Source organism: Impatiens glandulifera, chromosome 1 (assembly GCF_907164915.1).
Source record: "Impatiens glandulifera chromosome 1, dImpGla2.1, whole genome shotgun sequence".
Classification (NCBI taxonomy): domain Eukaryota; kingdom Viridiplantae; phylum Streptophyta; class Magnoliopsida; order Ericales; family Balsaminaceae; genus Impatiens; species Impatiens glandulifera.
The window spans coordinates 35,326,185-35,345,104 of record NC_061862.1 but is presented as its reverse complement, the minus strand read 5'-3'; the positions used below and the strand labels follow the sequence as shown (position 1 = coordinate 35,345,104).

General features: G+C 34.7%; 1 protein-coding gene across 1 annotated transcript; it reads right to left on the bottom strand.

Annotated features, from left to right (window-relative positions):
* Positions 1-4,288: 4,288 nt before the first annotated feature.
* LOC124921978 (serine/threonine-protein phosphatase PP2A-2 catalytic subunit-like) lies at positions 4,289-7,209 on the bottom strand. Its single transcript, XM_047462690.1, has 6 exons — positions 6,633-7,209; positions 6,411-6,525; positions 5,446-5,554; positions 5,278-5,355; positions 4,834-5,025; positions 4,289-4,742 (listed from the first exon to the last, which is right to left on the bottom strand). Exons 1-6 carry the CDS (start codon positions 6,883-6,885, stop codon positions 4,569-4,571), a joined length of 921 nt encoding a protein of 306 aa, XP_047318646.1. The 5' UTR covers positions 6,886-7,209; the 3' UTR covers positions 4,289-4,568.
* Between the last annotated feature and the right edge of the window lie 11,711 nt (positions 7,210-18,920).

Sequence of the window (18,920 nt, the reverse complement as noted above, 5' to 3'; positions counted from 1 at the left end):
TTTTTTCAAATTTTTTTATATGTAATTTGTATTTGACTGTATTTTCTTTAAAGTATTGAGTTGTGTACAAGTCTATTAATTCACATGTGTATTTATTTTGGCTTTAACCATTACTAGAAGAAATAAAATCTTCTAGTTAATTGATTTTTCTTACTTTTTATAAGTTTTCTCTTGTTATTTTGGACCTTTAATTCTATCAAGCTTGAAAAAGGAAATATTTTATTTTGGTTTTGACATTTGAATATGATATAATTAGTGGTTAGGACTTAGACAAAAGTGGGGTCCTAAGAAAGGGTGGTGTTTTGAAGAAGAAAATGTGTATAACGAGGATTAGACGAAGCTTGATGGAGAATATGGAAAGTTTATCATAAAAAAAATTATTTTAAGAGTTCAGATAATATGTTAAGTGGCAATTAAATAAAAACAAAATAAAATCATGTCAATTAAAACAGACTATTGAACATTATTAGGAAAACTTCAAATTACAAACATGTTAGAGTTCCAAATGATTCAACTTAAAGTTCGAACCTTATTTAATAAAATGCTTTAAATTTAAACCTAAATAATAATTTAGTAAAAAATGTATTCTGGATAGCAAAATTATGGGTTCAAGCTTTTCGTACCATAATTATTTAAATAAATAAATAAAAAACTATTTTTTTATGAAAAGAGCCTATAATCTGTCATAGTGTAGGTGGGGGACTTGTTTGATTCCTTTAAATTCAAGTTATTATCTTAATTTGAGTAAATTAAAAATAAAACCTATTTTGGAAGCAAGAAAAAAAAAGGTCCTATTAATCTCTTAATTATGAAGACAAGAAAAAGAAGGTCATATTGATCTCTTAAGGATGACGAGCTGGATCTGATATGGCTTGTCTTCTTTTTATTGAAGAAATTTTGATTGAAGAAAAATATAATTTAATTTAATTTTTATATATATAATATCTTAACATAGTTTTAATAAATTTTATGCAAGTCCAAACATTTTATGGAAGATTCCATATAAGTGAAATATTTGTGAGAGAAAAAAATAAAACAAAAGTTTTTGTCTTTACACTGCAAGAGGTTAAGTTTATTTTTGTTATGAATTGTTCTTTTATAGCTTTTTATCATTACTACTTGTTAAAAATCATTAGTTACACATTTTTATCAATGTCGAAGTTATAGTCCTGATTTTATATAAAGACTCATACTCGTGATTTCACTAACAAAATTTGTATTTTATCATTAAACTAATTAAGTCTTAAATAATTTAAACGATAAGAATGATTTTTAAGAGATCAAATATCACAGTTTAACAAAAATAAAAATAAAATTGATTACATATAATTTTCCAGAAAGTGAATTCATTTAAAGTTTTTTCATAAAGAGTTTATCTAGTATTACTAATTTTATTGTTACATTCTCTAACTCACACTTTCAACAAGATAATTTAATCTTGAGTATTTTTGGTTTTTTAATTTAAAAAATATATTTTTTATTAAGTTATTATAATTTTAACCATCATAACTTAATTAATTAATTAAAATATTAAAAAAAATTATTATATTATATTAATTTTAATTTTAATTTTAATTTTAATATAAAAGGACATTTTTATAATTAATTCTACAAAAATCTTAAATAATATATTTTTTATCAAACAAGTTTTTTAAGTTCGATAAAAATCAAAAAAATAACTAAGATTAAACAAGTCCTTAAAGACTTTTTTTTATTTGTAGTGTTATACTGCGTGGAGACCATATCATTTAATTTTATCATATTATTATATATACTAGCATTTACCCGTGCATTTGCACGATTAATAATATAAAAAACCGTGGAAAAAAATTACGGATAACATTTTTAATTTTATTTTTAATCGTTTTAAGTTTATGAGTGGGTCAACCCACAATCCGACCCAAGTATCCATTTACTCAACATCATTATATATATATATATATATTAGTTAGTTAAAAAATTGAATTTATATTAATGTTAAAACGTCTCGCGTTCATCAAATTTGGTGTTGAATTTAAAATATAAAGTCTTAGTATCCTAGTTGGTAAAAAGTTGTACTTGTTTTTGTTAGGTTGCAAGTTCGAAACATACCTCTAGCATTTTAAATTTTATTTTTAACCGTTTTAAATTTAAAGGCGGGTCAACCCACAATCCGACCCAAGTATCCCAATTAACCACAGCTCTCGACTCGGCAATCCGGACACTTTAAAAATTAAGCATCATTATATATATATAGATTAGTTAGTTAAAAAGTTGAACTTATATTAATATTAAAACGTCCCGCGTTTATCAAATTCGGTGTTGAATTTAAAATATAAAGTCTTTGTAGCCTAGTTGGTTAAAGAGTTGTAATTGTTTTGTTAGGTTGCAAGTTTGAAACATACCTCTAACATTTTTAATTTTATTTTTAACCGTTTTAAATTTAAAGGCGGGTCAACCCACAGTCCGACCCAAGTATCCAAATTAACCACAGCTCTCGACCCGGCAATTCGGACACTTTAAAAATTAAGCATCATTATATATATATATATATAGATTAGTTAGTTAAAAAGTTGAACTTATATTAATATTAAAACGTCCCACGTTTATCAAATTTGGTGTTGAATTTAAAATATAAAGTCTTTGTAGCCTAGTTGGTTAAAGAGTTGTATTTGTTTTGTTAGGTTGCAAGTTTGAAACATACCTCTAGCATTTTTAATTTTATTTTTAACCGTTTTAAATTTAAAGGCGGGTCAACCCACAATCCGACCCAAGTATCCAAATTAACCACAGCTCTCGACCCGGCAATCCAGACATTTTAAAAATTAAGTATCATTATATATATATATTATTTCAATGTTACAAGTTACATTCACCTTACTTTCAATTTAAAAGACCAAATAATTATTAATGAGTGATTTTTTTATTTGTGTTTTTTTATTAGTGACACATTATTATGTTACCAACTTAATTAAAGTTATAGGTTAAATTACTATTATTTTTTTATTTTTAATATTAGTATATTATATGTTTATAATATTTCTTAAAAAATATTATAAATTAATAAAATAAAAATTAGTGAAAATTTGATGAGATAAATATTTTTTTTTTTTTTTTTTTTTTTTTGATAAAATGACTTAAATGTTATTAATATATAATAAAATAATAAATAATAATTTAAAATATATAATATTTTAGTATTTTATATAATAAATTAAATATTTTAATAAATAAAAAAAATATATTTAATTAGTTTGAGTTATTTAAATAATTCAATTAAAATAGTAAAAAAGAACCAAATAATTTAGGTACAATTTCAATTTTAAAAAAAATACACCATTATTTTAAAGAAATCATGATTGTTGTTAAATAATTCAATCTACTTTCTCAAATATTGGTTTGTTATTTAATACTAATTCAAAATTTAAATTTAATAGAAATAAACAAAATATACATGTTTGTTTATGAATTAGTGATAAATATAAGTTTAATTTAAAATTATTTATAAACATAAGATTATTTAAAAAAATAAACAGTATTTATAATATAAGAAATAAGTAAAAATCTAAATAAAATTTAATACTATTTATTTTTTAATAAATTTTATTCAAATTTAAATTTAATAAAAATAAGTTTAATACAAATTTTAAATTATAATGAAAGTAATGTCAATTTTTTAGAGTGGTTTATCAAATCACTTTCCAATAGAATTGTTTGAATTCCTCTTAAAATATCTTTTATATATATATATATATATATATTGAATTTTGACATTTTTGTTATAAATTTAATAAAAGCTATATACTAGGAATAGATATATTTTGTCTTAGACTGATGAACTTCTTTTTCTTCTGACCGGAATTCATTGTCGAAGGTGACAACTATTTATTTTAAGTACAACCTCCAGTCTCATTGCAAAAGTAAGCATATTTTAAGGGTTTCTTGACTGATAACTTTTTTTAAGTGTACTTAAATGACTAAGAATTTTCTGAAGCAAAAGTAGAAATAATGAAGAACTTCAAAATAAAATCTACAACAAGTAGTTAACAGTGAAAAGAATGAAATATACAGGCATCTCAAATCATGGATTTGACAGACTAAATGATCCAACAAATGAAATGAAGATAGTAAAATTAGTTGGATATCTAGTAGAAATAATTTCATTTTCATGTGTCAATAAACATTTACTCTTTAAAATCTTGTTGATAAGACTTCACACTTCAATTAATGTGTTCTTATTAAGAATTAAACCCGGGACTCTTAGTTCAGAGACTCTTATCACTTGGGTTATAGAAGGAACGAAAGTGTGGGGGACAAGAAATGGTCGTGTAATTTTGATATCGACCTCAAATGGGTTAAATTACAAAATCACTAGAATTGTCTTTGTCAGGTTGTTGTCCATTAAAATGTACAAAGGCAATTCTCAAGAAAAAAACAAAGATCTGTGTACCTCTTTCAATAAATAGTTCGTCGACTCTTCTGGGAGCTTGACCAGCAGCAGCAGGGCAAAAAACCTCAAAGTGACAAAAAATCAATAATCTGATGTTGTGTATGAAGAAGGAACACGAAGAAGAGGAAGGATCGATGAATCACAAAAAATAATCAGGCGTCTTGCGTGTGGCATCAGGTTCAATTTGCCTAGGAGCAGGATCAAATTGAAGGAAGTTCTGCTCCATGTTCTCCCCGATTTCCAGTATCGCAGCCATGTTCCCACAACGGTAACAGTAATTTGGAGCACTAAATACTGTCACCACATTCTTCTCCTAAACAAGCAAATATGAACACGGAATATGTAAAATTACACTATTGTATGAATGAATCATCAATTAACTTATTATTAGCAAACTAACAAACCTGACACCAGTTATAACCTTCCATGACAAGTTGGTGGGCTCTGGAAATCAAGGTCAGACCATTTGTGTGATTGAACTGACCAGCTATATCTTGCCCGAAGGTATATCCTGCCCCACGTGGAGATATTCCCCACCCACATCGATCATCAGGGTCTGACCACAACAGGTCACACATTGGTCCTTCATGTGGTACCTGCCCATTCTCAGTTTCATCTTAAACCGGACCATACAACAACACTAAAACATAATCAAACAAACACTACTACCCCCATTTAGAAACACTTTTTTCTGTCAAATATCTCATCTCACCGTTTGAAAACAGAACTTAGACAAACACAACTTTATTGGTGGTTTCTCATTTCGATCCAAAAACATAAAAGTGTTTCCAAAAATAGATGAGCAAGTGTAACAATATAAAGTGGAAATATGATTGATTATCCCATACCTCTTGTATACGGTCCAATGCCCTGATATTATCCAGAGTATCCAAAGATGGGGATAGCCCTCCGTGCAAACAGAAAACCTATAATGATACAGCAGAAACATATAATCCATCTTATAAGAAGTTGAGAGAATTTAATCTGTCTACCCTTTCTATAAATTTTGTACAAACCTGACTCTCAATCAGTGCTGTGAGAGGTAGATAATCAAAAAGATCTGTGAAGTGCTTCCAGACATTTGCATTTCCATATTTCCTCAAGCATTCATCGTAAAACCCATACCTGGAGGGAATGAAACAAACACTATGTTATTGTCAGGCAGTCAAACTACCCAATAACAAATAATAAGTAAGTCTATCTGAACAAGTCTTCCCTGATTTTTTATACTTTTCAAGCTTGTGTTTTCATGACCTTACACATGCAGTCTATTTTTCACATACTCAAATCATCTCAAACTTGAAGAATAACTACAACAAGGTTTTACTTTTATCCTAACATCGTCTAGAACATTAGACCACCAATGAACTTGGAATAGCAGTTAGGAATTTCATATAAAGTTTGTAGTGCATCTTCATAACTATGAAGTTTTAAAAAAAATCATCATTCAGAGCTAATCATTAGTTGATTGTATCTCAATTTTCTACAATTAAGTTCCACCATTTCATACCACTGCTCTGCATAGCACCTACCGACACTATTACTACAGCATAGGAAGAGGTTAAAGAAATTCCTGGTCAAAGAAGATCTCGTTTCTAAGTTGATTTGAGACATAGCTATGTTCTGTTCAATTTTAGTCTATCTTCACCAATGAATCATATACATTCTACACTTATGATTAAAGAATTCCTGTTGCATATACTGATTTGGGGATTGAATCAATAACAATTACGATAAAGTTGAGAGTAATGATTTTTGAAAAAACTCACACATTTCATTAGTGATTACTTCTAAATATGTTAACCAAATACTTGAATGTGTCATTGTAAGTGAGTTACTAATGTTACAAAAGGGTGGATGATAAAGCATTTGCAGAAGAATTCAATCATAAAGGAAATTCAAGAACTAGATTATCTTCAGTATATAATCTCAATATTGTAATTGACAAAGTAGGTTTGTCCCAGAAAGTAAAGGGTCTTACACTTGAGTTATCTGTCTGCTCTCATGATTTCCCCTGAGGATTGTAATTCTGTCTCTGTACCTTACCTTGAGAGCCACCAGAAGTGTGACAGTCTCCACGGAGTAGTATCCACGATCTGCATGTTTAAGCAAAAAAAAAAAAAAAAAGTCACATCTTTGTTGTTTCAAACAGTAAACTAAAATCAGACACGTATTTGAAAGATGTAGATATGGAAAGACTCACCAACATAATCACCCATGAAGAGGTAATTGGTGTCGGGACATTTTCCACCTATACGAAAGAGCTCAACTAGATCATAGAACTGTCCATGAATATCGCCACATACTGTAACCGGACATTTGACCGGCTGTACATTCCATTCCTCAACCAGAATAGCCCTAGCCTGGTCGCAAAGAGTCTTAACATCCGACTCTGATAAAGGCTTGCAATCCATCAACTGCTCGATCTGCCGATCTAGATCCGGGTGCGACGGCATTTTTCACCCTCTTTTCTTTCTCTCTCTAATAATCTAAAGCTCCAATGAAACAATCAATCAATCAGTGGCCGGGAAGCGTCCTCCAAATGATACCACGACAGGAATAGAGTTATAAATCGAAAAGATGCAGCATTTGAAGTAATTAGGGTTCTTCTTCGTGGAGAGTAATTGGGGGCATTCTTCTTCTTCTTCTTTCTTCTTTTCAAGATAATCTTTGGGCAGCAGCTATGGGTTTCGTCTCCATTCTCCTTTTCCGTTCCTCTGAAAAGAAAGAGGGAAATAGGAAGACATCTAATTGGATTGGATTGTGGAAGAACACAAGACCACCGAGAAAATGGTGGAAAAAACGAGGACAGTCTTTCTTGTCCGTATCATTTTTTTATTTTCAATTTTAAATAATTGTCTAGATTAGATTTAATTATGTAAATAATATTTTTGTTTTATTGGACAACAATTACAACTAAGTATATACCCATAAAAATTAGCAGAAAAATTACTTAATAAAAGATCAAAATTATATAAGTTACGTGTCTTTGGTTTGTTTGAATATATATATAAATAGTATAAATTTTATATAATTTATAATTTTGTGTTTGGTTAGTGATATAAAAAAAATAATTAAAAAAATAATTAAAAAAATAAAAAATTATTTTACTTTTATATTTATATAAATTATTTTAATTTTTATAATTAATTATATTTAAATTAATAAAATATTATTTTAATTTAGTATAAACAATATTTATTTATCATATAAATATTTTTAAATTAATAATAATATTATATAATTATATTTTTGTTTTATTATTATTATTAAAAAAATTGTTTTTAAAAATTCATACAAATCAAATTTGATTACCATAAAGATAAATGAAAAATCATAAACTCAACGAAAAAATTAGAGAAAAAGCAAGTTCACGAATTAACGTGGTATGTCATGTGGGTAAGAGAGAGAAAATTTTAAAAATGTTCCGAAACGCTCATTTTGAATCCTGAAACGCTCATTTCTAGACAAAAAAAAAAGTTTTGATCCTGAAATAAGTATTTTTAGGACATGGGAGCAACTTGATAGGCTACGATGAATTCATAAACTTGATTTCATTGATTTTTTCGTTAAGTTTATCATTCCTTAAAATAAATATGGTCATAATTTTTCCCAAAATAAAATTTCTTCAATGCTAGCCCATAATTTATATTCTGGTATTCTATAAAACTTTTAAATTGGATCCAGTTATGTTGTCTACACTTTTATGCACTTAAAAAATGCAACTTTTTCATTAAAATGATCCTCTCGCTTTGGCAATATTAGATTTATCTTTTTCATATGCAACCAAATTAACTACCACAAAGTCTGATGCGGTGCGAGTCGAAGAGGCGTTTATGCGAAAGTTGCAGCATCCGAAAATATCTCGCAAGTGTCAGATTTCGACGATTGCCTAGTGTTTTTCGGGCGGAAACGTTTAGGGGCTCAAAATCGCATTTTTTATTAGTTTCGGGTGTTTTTTTTGCAATTTATTAAAAGTTGTTTATTTCTTTTGCAAGCTAGGGTTTGAGTATTTAAAAGAATCTTAAAACACTTTGTTAGGGGAAGATTATTAATCAGAAAACGAGGTTTCCTCAATATCTATCAACTTTCGGTATTCGTAAGAATCAACGAATCTTGATAAAGGTTCATCCTAGCCACGCACGCTGCATCAGTTGGTATCAGTTTCCAGTCGACCCTGAGGTATGCCGCCCCGAAGACAGCCGCGCAACCCTACCCCTGGTGCTGATGATGGTGACCTTGCTGAGTTGCGACGTGAAAACGCTGAGTTTCGCCGTGATAACGACGATTTGAGGCGGCAGGTTGAATGGTTGACGCAACGGATGGATGCATCTATGCACATACACCACCCTGAAGATGATGTTACGATGACAGATGAAAACCCTCTCGGTGGTCTTCGGAATCGATCCCCTGAACGCCCCAATCATCGCTGGGAGCAGGCTTTCAGGGTGGACATCCCTAAGTTCGATGGTAGTCTATCACCGGAAGAGTTTATTGATTGGCTTTCTCAGGTTGAAGAGATTCTGGATTTCAAGGAAGTTCCTGCAGATCGTCGTGTACCCCTTGTTACGATCCGCTTACATGGTCGTGCACAAGCATGGTGGCAGCAGTTGAAACAGACACGTGTTCGTCATGGTAAGGCAAAGCTCACGAATTGGGACAAATTCAGGAAGCATATTGGGGCTGCGTTTCTACCATATAATTACGAACGTAACCTGTACCAGCGGTTCCAGAATCTTCGTCAGGGTTCTCGTTCCGTGGATGACTATTCCACTGAGTTTTACACCTTTGTGGCTCGTGTTGACCTGTCTGAGTCCCCTCTCCAGTTGGTTTCTCGTTATATTGGTGGCCTTCGCCTCCAGTTGCAGGATATTTTGAATATGTTTGATCCCTTGACTGTTTCTGAGGCACATCAGCGTGCTTCACAGGCTGAGAAACAGCTAGCCAGGCGCGGTTCGGGTAGCTTTGGAAAACAGGTTGTCCCCACTAGTGGCATTGGTTCTTCTTCCCAGCCGGCCCATCCCACCCCAGCCCCCCCTCGCGGCACTACAGCCCCCCCGCAGGGACGTCCCGGTGGCTTGCGTTGTTTCAATTGTGGTGAAGTTGGCCATCGCCAAGCAGAGTGTCGCAACCCAAAGTCCACCAATCGTGGTCTTTTTACTGAGGTGGATGATCCTGACTCTGCTCTTCCTTCAGATTCAGCGCCAGTGTATGATGTTTATGATGATGAGGCAGCGGAGGAGTATGTTTCTGGTGATGTTGGCCCCCTTTTGGTGATTCGTCGATCATGTTTAACCCCTCGTGCTCCTGACAACGAGTGGTTACGTAATAATCTGTTCCATTCCACTTGTACCATCGGTGGCAAAGTTTGCACCTTCATCATTGATGCTGGGAGTTGTGAGAATGTGATTTCTGAGGTTGCAGTTTCGAAGCTGGGTCTGTCCACTGAACCTCACCCCAAGCCTTATCGTCTGTCCTGGCTGAGTCAAGGTACGGATGTTACAGTTTCTAAGCGCGTACTTGTTAATTTTTCCATTGGTTCCCATTATCGTGATGTTGTATATTGTGATGTGGTTCCTATGGATGCTTGTCACCTTTTACTTGGTCGCCCTTGGCAGTTTGATCATTCTGTTATACATGATGGGCGTGCTAATACCTACACGTTCTTATTTCATGGTACCAAGATTGTGTTGATGCCAAATCAGCCCAAGAAGGGTGCTGTCCCCACTCATCATGCGCCCCCCCTACCACCTTGTTGTCTCGGGGTCCTTTTCAGACCGCCATGGTCGAATCGGGCATGGTGTTTGCTCTATTTTGTTCGCTGATTACCTGTGGTGCTAGTTCTGAGGTGCCTATTCCAGTGCAGCCGCTGTTACATGAGTTTGCAGATGTTTTTCCTGAGAATCTGCCTTGTGCCTTGCCTCCTTTGCGTGATATCCAGCATCACATTGACTTGGTTCCAGGTGCTGCCCTACCCAACCGTCCTCATTACCGCATGAGTCCCAAAGAACATGAAGAGTTGCGTAGACAGGTGGAGGACTTGCTGGCTAAGGGACACATTCGAGAAAGCCTTAGTCCCTGTGCTGTCCCGGCCCTTCTTACCCCAAAAAAGGATGGGTCTTGGCGTATGTGCATTGATAGTCGTGCTATCAACAAGATTACAGTGCGTTATCGGTTTCCTATTCCCCGGTTGGATGACTTGTTTGATCAGTTGGGTGGTGCTTCTGTGTTTAGCAAACTGGATCTCAAGAGTGGATACCACCAGATTCGTATTCGCATGGGTGATGAGTGGAAGACTGCCTTTAAGACTCGTGAGGGCTTATATGAGTGGCTGGTTATGCCGTTTGGTCTGTCGAATGCTCCTAGCACCTTTATGCGTGTGATGAACCAGGCTCTTCGCCCTTTCATTGGAAAGTTTGTAGTCGTTTACTTCGACGACATCTTGATTTACAGTGACAGCGAGGTAGCACACCTCTCCCATCTTCGTGAGGTGTTATCTGTTCTCCGGCGTGACAAGTTCTATGCTGCTTCCTCGAAGTGCACATTTCTTACTGATTCTACCCAGTTCCTCGGTTATGTGGTGTCTCGGGAGGGCCTGAAAGTGGACCCGAGTAAGGTACTGGCTGTCAATCAGTGGCCCCGCCCCTCTTCGATCACTGAAGTTCGCAGTTTTCATGGCTTGGCTTCCTTCTATCGGCGTTTTATTCCTCACTTCAGTAGTGTTACGGCTCCTATCACTGATTGTATGAAGGGGGTTAAGTTCTTCTGGACGGATGATGTCGAGGCTGCCTTTGTTGAGATCAAGCACCGACTCACTTCAGCCCCTATTTTGGTTCTTCCTGATTTTTCCCAGCCATTTGAACTACATTGTGATGCTTCGAAATTGGGTATTGGGGCTGTACTTAGCCAATCTGGGCGTCCTGTTGCTTATTTTAGTGAGAAACTATCTAGCGCTAAACTTCGTTTCAGTACCTATGATATTGAGTTCTATGCTATTGTCCAGGCAGTCAAACACTGGCGTCATTATTTATTTCAGCGGGAGTTTGTCTTATATACGGATCATGATTCCCTCAAGCATCTTGGTGGTCAGGACAAGATTTCTCATCGTCATGCTTCGTGGGTCTCTTATTTACAGCAGTTTACTTTTGTGATTAAACACAAGGCTGGTGTGTCTAATCGCGTGGCTGATGCTTTGAGTCGTCGTCATGGGCTGTTGGCGGAGATGCGTGTCCATGTACCCGACTTTGATTCGTTTGTGGACCTCTATCGTGATGATCCTTTCTTTTCTCAGGTCCTCATTCGCATCCAACAGGGGGATTCGAGGGACTTTGTCTTGGAGGATGGGTTCCTTTTCCGCGGTGTGCAGCTGTGCATTCCAGATTGCAGCCTGCGTTTGAGGATGATTCAGGAACTCCACAAAGAAGGCCATGTTGGGCGTGATCGTACCTTCCAGCTTCTTGCAGCTTCTTATTTCTGGCCTTCGATGCGCAAAGAGGTGGGGCGTTTTGTTGCTCGTTGTCGTGTTTGTCAGTTGGCTAAGGGCGCTTCGACTAATGCCGGGTTATACTTGCCTCTGCCTATTCCCACTCAACCATGGTCTGATGTCAGTATGGATTTTGTCCTTGGGCTGCCACGTACCCAGCGTGGTTCTGATTCGATTTTTGTGGTGGTTGACCGATTCTCGAAGATGGTTCATTTCATTCCCTGCAAGAAAACCTCTGATGCTGTGGCTGTTGCACAGCTTTATTTCAGGGATGTGTATCGCCTTCATGGACTTCCTGCCTCCATAGTTTCTGATCGGGACACTCGCTTTGTGAGTCACTTTTGGAGGAGTCTTTGGCGTTTGGTTAATACTCAGCTGAATTTTAGCAGTGCCTATCACCCGCAAACTGATGGCCAAACTGAAGTTGTTAATAGGTCTTTGGGGAACCTTCTGCGCAGTTTAGTTGGGGATCATCCTAAGGCTTGGGATCTGAAGCTGCCTCAGGCCGAGTTTGCTCACAATCATGCTGTTAATCGCTCCACTGGTTTCAGTCCTTTCCATGTGATTTACGGGCTGTCTCCGCGTGCTCCTCTTGATTTGTTAGCGCTGCCCAGCAAGGTGCGTCCTCATTCCACTGCTGCGGATTTTGTTGGTCAGTTGGCTTAGGTTCATCAGACCACTCATGACCGCTTGGTTGCTGCTACTGCCAAGTACAAGGAGAAGGCTGATTCGAGAAGGCGTGCTGTTGATTTTGAAGTTGGTGACTTTGTGTGGGCTATTCTGACTAAGGATCGTTTTCCAGCTCATGAATATAGCAAGCTTGCTGCTAAGAAGATTGGTCCTGTTGAGATTGTGGAGAAGATCAACCCCAATGCTTATCGTTTACGCCTTCCCAGCCATGTGCGTACCTCTGATGTGTTCAATGTGAAGCATCTTGTTCCTTTTGTGGGTGAGTCTTCTTCTGATGAGGATGATGCGGTTCCAGATTCGAGGACGAATCTTTTCTACCCTGGGGGGAATGATGCGGTGCGAGTCGAAGAGGCGTTTATGCGAAAGTTGCAGCATCCGAAAATATCTCGCAAGTGTCAGATTTCGACGATTGCCTAGTGTTTCTCGGGCGGAAACGTTTAGGGGCTCAAAATCGCATTTTTTATTAGTTTCGGGTGTTTTTTTGCAATTTATTAAAAGTTGTTTATTTCTTTTGCAAGCTAGGGTTTGAGTATTTAAAAGAATCTTAAAACACTTTGTTAGGGGAAGATTATTAATCAGAAAACGAGGTTTCCTCAATATCTATCAACTTTCGGTATTCGTAAGAATCAACGAATCTTGATAAAGGTTCATCCTAGCCACGCACGCTGCATCAAAGTCTCGTCACCCTTTAGTGACTGCTCCGGGTGATGCAAGTATTCCACTATATTTCATTTTCATAAGAATGTTCTTCATAACATTCTTAAACAATTCCTGCAACTTCTCCCTTAAAACAATTCAAGCAACTTCTCTCCTATCTACTTTTCTCTCAATTTAATTTTCATCCATCTTTTCATTCGGTTAAGAACCCCTATTCACAGATTTGCAAAAGACTTAAGCTACCACAAATCCACCAAGAACTACAGTAACACTTTGGAGATTAACTTCACTGACAATGTAAGAGCGTTTTTATGTCCATGTAATCCTTCGAAGACTGTTCTTCCACAATTTCTAACAAATCTTTCTACAATTTAAATATCATCGGATAAAACACATCCACCATACCTCCTTAGAGAGAGGAATCACATCTTCTCCAATCAAGTTCATTTGCAAAATTAATATAATATGGTTTCTAACTTGTTCTCTTTGGTCCAAACATATATTTTCCTCACCCCTGCAACAACATCAGCCACATCTCCCCTATTCTTAAACCATCTTCATCATCAGAAGCACCGTACTATTTTGCTAGATAGAAAACTAAGCCTCCCATCAGAACTAAAGATTTAATAACCCAATCTACATTACCGTGCATTGATAGAGACAATGGAAGTTATCATTCACCAATATACGTTATATTTGGCCTGAGTTGCATTTGTTTTCCCTAGTTGCATAACATCATGGGTTATTTTTTCATAATACGCATTGCTACCCGAGCATAGAGCTTCAATTCAACTTGTAGTGAATTGAGAAGCTCATCATTTAGATCTTTCTTGTATGGAAGTTGCTGATGACATATTTTTAGTAGCTCAAAAACACCATTTTCCATCAATGGACATGCATTAAAGTTGACTGAACAATATTAGCTATGAGTTCAAAAACATACTGCCAAAAAAACATAATTTTGTCGCCAAAAACACATAATTTTGTCGTGTTAAAAATATGTAATATATATTAGTTTATATTTATTAGTCGTTGTAAGCTCATAGATAAGCTCAACAGTTAGGAAGCTCAAAAGTTTATGTCTTAACGGCTAAATCTTAATTGCCTATTAATAATCTCTTATGTGTAAATACAATGACATGATCTTTTACACAATAATACAAGGATCTTTCTGTATTCTTCTTTCAACATGGTATCAGAGCGCGTGATTAATCCGACTCAATCTATTCTCTCGAGACTCCTCATATTATTTCTTCTTTTTTCTTCAAGCCCAAGTGGCTCTCTGTATCTTTTTTTCTTTCTTCATCGTACTTGAGAGAACAACAATGACCATTGGAGGCGGCTACTCTTACGAAGTACAACCCAATCATAATGAAGTGTGTGGTGTGGATCCAGACAACTTCAAACTCTTTCTCCAATTCTCTGATTTTATGAAAACTCAACAAGAGAAGTCCACTAATCAAGTGGATCCAGGTATATCAGCTCATTCTTTTAATTTCATTTCCTCTTCAAACTATTGGATTATCGATTTTGGCGCCACAGATCACATGACTAAAAATAAAGAATATTTTGAAATTTTAAATTTAGAAAAACTTAATCAAAATGTTAAAGTAGCTAATGATTCTAGTATTCTCATTCATGGAATTGGATCAATTAAACTTTTCTTAAAACAAATTGATATTGTCTTGTATGTTCCTGACTTATCACCAAATTTAATCTCGGTTAGTAAAATCACAAAGGACCTTAATTGCTTAGTTATTTTTTCTAACGTTGATGTTGTGTTTCAAGACAGGTCGACCGGGATCACGATTGGTAAAGGAAGACTTGAAAATAACCTTTATATTATTAAACTCTATAGTTATGCTTTACATTCCAAGAATAATTCTCATTTTCTATGGCATCGTCGTTTAGGATATCCATTAACGCATGTGCTTAGAAAAATTTTTCAATGAATTTTTAGATTGTGATGTATGTCATTTTGCTAAACAAGTCAGACTTCCGTTTCATAATTCAAATAGTTTATCTAAAGCTCCTTTTGAATTAATTCATTCCGATGTTTGAGGTCCAGCACCTACTACTTCATATAATAATTTTAAATATTATGTTTCATTCATCGATAATTTTCAAGAACCACTTGGATTTTTTTACTCCATGATAAATCAGAAGTATTTTCAAAATTTCTAGAGTTCGTTTCCTTTATTGAAAACTAATTTCAAGCTTCAATAAAATTATTTAGAACTGACAACGGGACTGAATATGTCAATAATTTTTTTTCCTCTTTTCTCAAAACAAAAGGTATAATGCATCAAACCTCTTGTGTCCATACCCCGGCCCAGAATGGTACGGTAGAAAGAAAAAATCATCATCTTATTGAGGTTACTCGCTCTCTATTATTTCAATCTAACGTCCCAAAAAGATTTTGGTCTGATGCTTTACTTACTGCTACTCATCTCATTAATCGTATTCCTAGCAACGTTCTTAATAATTCGAGTCTTTTAGAAAAATTAAAAAACAAGAAAAGTAACCTTAATCATCTTCGTGTTTTTGGTTGTGTATGTTATGTGCATATAAACTATACTGATAAATTAAGTCCTCAATCAGTTAAAACTATTTTTCTTGGTTATTCTACTACCCAAAAGGGATATAAATGTTATGATTCTATTTCTAAAAAACTCTATATTTCTCGTAATGTCATCTTTAATGAAGATTAATTTTACTACAAAAATAAGGAGGATAATAGTGATGATCTCAATGAGTTTGATTGGCAAGATCATGTATTGCCCCTGGATATGAATTGTTCTTGCAGGAATATTCCTTCTGATAGGGATTCAAATACTGCTCCAGATAAAGAATCAGAAAAGGGGACACCATGTGATATCCCACAAGAAGAAAGTTACAATGATTCAGTCACAAATAATGACAATGAAACTGAAAATAAAAATTCAGACACTATTCCTGAGACACTATGTACACCTTCAGGGGGAGAATATAACAATGGATCTATCTCCGAAGATATTTCAGAAACAACTACAAGGGATGATATTGTTCGAAGGTCCACAAGGATTGTTCAACCATCGAAAAAGCTTAAAGATTATCATCTTTATTCGGTAAAGTATCCTATTAAAAAATACTTATCTTATGAAAATGTCTCTAATGAATATAATGCTTTTTATCACATCTCTTGATCAAATAGAGCCGAAAACATTTCAAGAAGCTAAGTCCAACCCTAATTGGTGTGTTGCCATGAATAACGAATTAGAGGCTCTAGAAAAAAAATAATACATGGACACTTGTCCCTCTTCCTAAAGGTAAGAAAGTGGTTGGTTGTAAATGGATATACAAAATTAAGTATGATAGTTTAGGAAAAATTGGAAGATACAAAACCCGACTTGTTGCCAAAGGATACACCCAAACTTATGGATTAGACTATGAGGAAACCTTTGCACCCGTAGCAAAAATGAGCACTGTAAGGATATTATTATCTATTGCTGCGAATCAAAATTGGGATTTACATCAAATGGATGTAAAAAATGCTTTTCTTCAAAGCGATCTGCAAGAAGAAGTATATATGTCTATCCCACAAGGCTATGAGGAAAATCTTAACTCAAAATCTGTTTGTAGGTTGAATAAAGCTATTTACGGACTCAAACAATCTCCAAGGGCATGGTATGCTAAACTTAGTAGCGCCCTTATTCATCACAACTTTCGAAAAAGTTCTGCCGATTCTACTCTTTTTATTAAAACTATTGGCGACACTACTACTATTGTACTTGTATATGTGGATGATATTATAGTAACAAGTAATAGCTCAAGTGACATCCTTAAGGTTAAAAAGTATCTGCAGGAGCAATTTGACATTAAAGACCTTGGCACTCTCAAGTATTTCCTTGGGATAGAAATTGCTCATTCTAGGAAGGTTTGTTTCTTTCTCAAAGAAAATATGTCTTGGACTTATTAAAAAAACTGGTAAGCTCGCTGCAAAACCCGTAAAGACTCCCATTGAAACAACTGTTAAATTAAACATTGAAGAAGGTACACCTCTTCATGACATTGGTATGTATCAAAGACTTGTAGGTAAACTTATCTACCTAACAGTTACTCGTCCTAATATAACCTTTGTAGTTAGTAATGTAAGTCAATTCATGCATGCTCCAAGAACTTCACACCTTTCTGCTATTTATAGGATTCTACATTATCTTAAAACTACTCCTGGAGTAGACATATGGATGAAAAGAAACAATTGCATGGACATCATTGGCTATATTGATGCTGATTGGGTAGGCAGCTTTGATAGAAAGTCAACTACCAGCTTGTGTACATTCGTTGGAGGAAATCTAGTGACGTGAAGAAGTAAGAAGCAAAATACTGTCGCCCGTTCAAGCGTCGAAGCTGAATATCGTGCTATGGCAGCCACTACCGGAGAACTCATGTAGATTAAATATATTCTTAAAGACTTGGGAGTTGAGCTCAAAACCATAAAAATGTATTGCGACAACAATGTTGCTAGATATATTGCATCAAATTCAGTATTCCATGAGCGCACAAAGCACATTGAAGTTGATTGTCACTTTGTTCGTGAGAAGGTTCAATCTGGTGAGATTAAAACCCCATTTGTATCTAGCAAAAATCAACTTGCTGATATTTTCACGAAAGCTCTAGATAAAAGGAACTTTGATAGCATCATCGGCAAGTTAGGAGTAATCAATCTCTTTACTCCTGAATTGAGGGGAGTGTTAAAATATGTAATATATATATTAGTTTATATTTATTAGTCGTTGTAAGCTCATAGATAAGCTCAACAGTTAGAAAGCTCAAAGGCTTATGTCTTAACGGCTAAATTTTAATTGCCTATTAATAATCTCTTATGTGTAAATACAATGACATGATCTTTTACACAATAATACAAGGATCTTTCTGTATTCTTCTTTCAACATGCAAGTATTCCACTATATTTCATTTTCATAAGAATGTTCTTCAGAACATTCTTAACCAATTCATGCAACTTCTCCCTTAAAACAATTCAAGCAACTTCTCTCCTATCTACTTTTCTCTCAATTTAATTTTCATCCATCTTTTCATTCGGTTAAGAACCCCTATTCACAGATTTGCAAAAGACTTAAGCTACCACAAATCCACCAAGAACTACAGTAACACTTTGGAGATTAGTAACACTTTGGAGATTAACTTCACTGACAATGAAAGAGCGTTTTCATGTCCATGTAATCCTTCGAAGACTGTTGTTCTTCCACAATTTCTAACAAATCTTTCTACAATTTAAATATAATCGGATAAAACACATCCACCATACCTCCTTAGAGAGAGGAATCACATATTCTCCAATCAAGCTCATTTGCAAAATTAATATAATATGGTTTCTAACTTGTTCTCTTTGGTCCAAACATATATTTTCCTCACCCCTGCAACAACATCAGCCACATCTCCCCTATTCTTAAACCATCTTCATCATCAGAAGCACCGTACTATTTTGCTAGATAGAAAACTAAGCCTCCCATCAGAACTAAAGATTTAATAACCCGATCCACATTACCATGCACTGATAGAGACAATGGAAGTTATCATTCACCAATATACGTTATATTTGACCTGAGTTGCATTTGTTTTCCCTAGTTGCAAAACATCATGGGTTATTTGTTCATAATA

What these genes read in the sequence shown, in the direction of transcription:
- LOC124921978 (XM_047462690.1), bottom strand. Translation starts at nt 6,885, where the DNA reads ATGCCGTCGCACCCGGATCTAGATCGGCAGATCGAGCAGTTGATGGAT. An exon ending in CTTCATGGGTGATTATGTTG is followed by an intron (nt 6,526 to 6,632) that starts GTGAGTCTTTCC and finishes TTAAACATGCAG; the next exon opens with ATCGTGGATACTACTCCGTG. An exon ending in AGCAGACAGATAACTCAAGT is followed by an intron (nt 5,555 to 6,410) that starts GTAAGACCCTTT and finishes CATTCCCTCCAG; the next exon opens with GTATGGGTTTTACGATGAAT.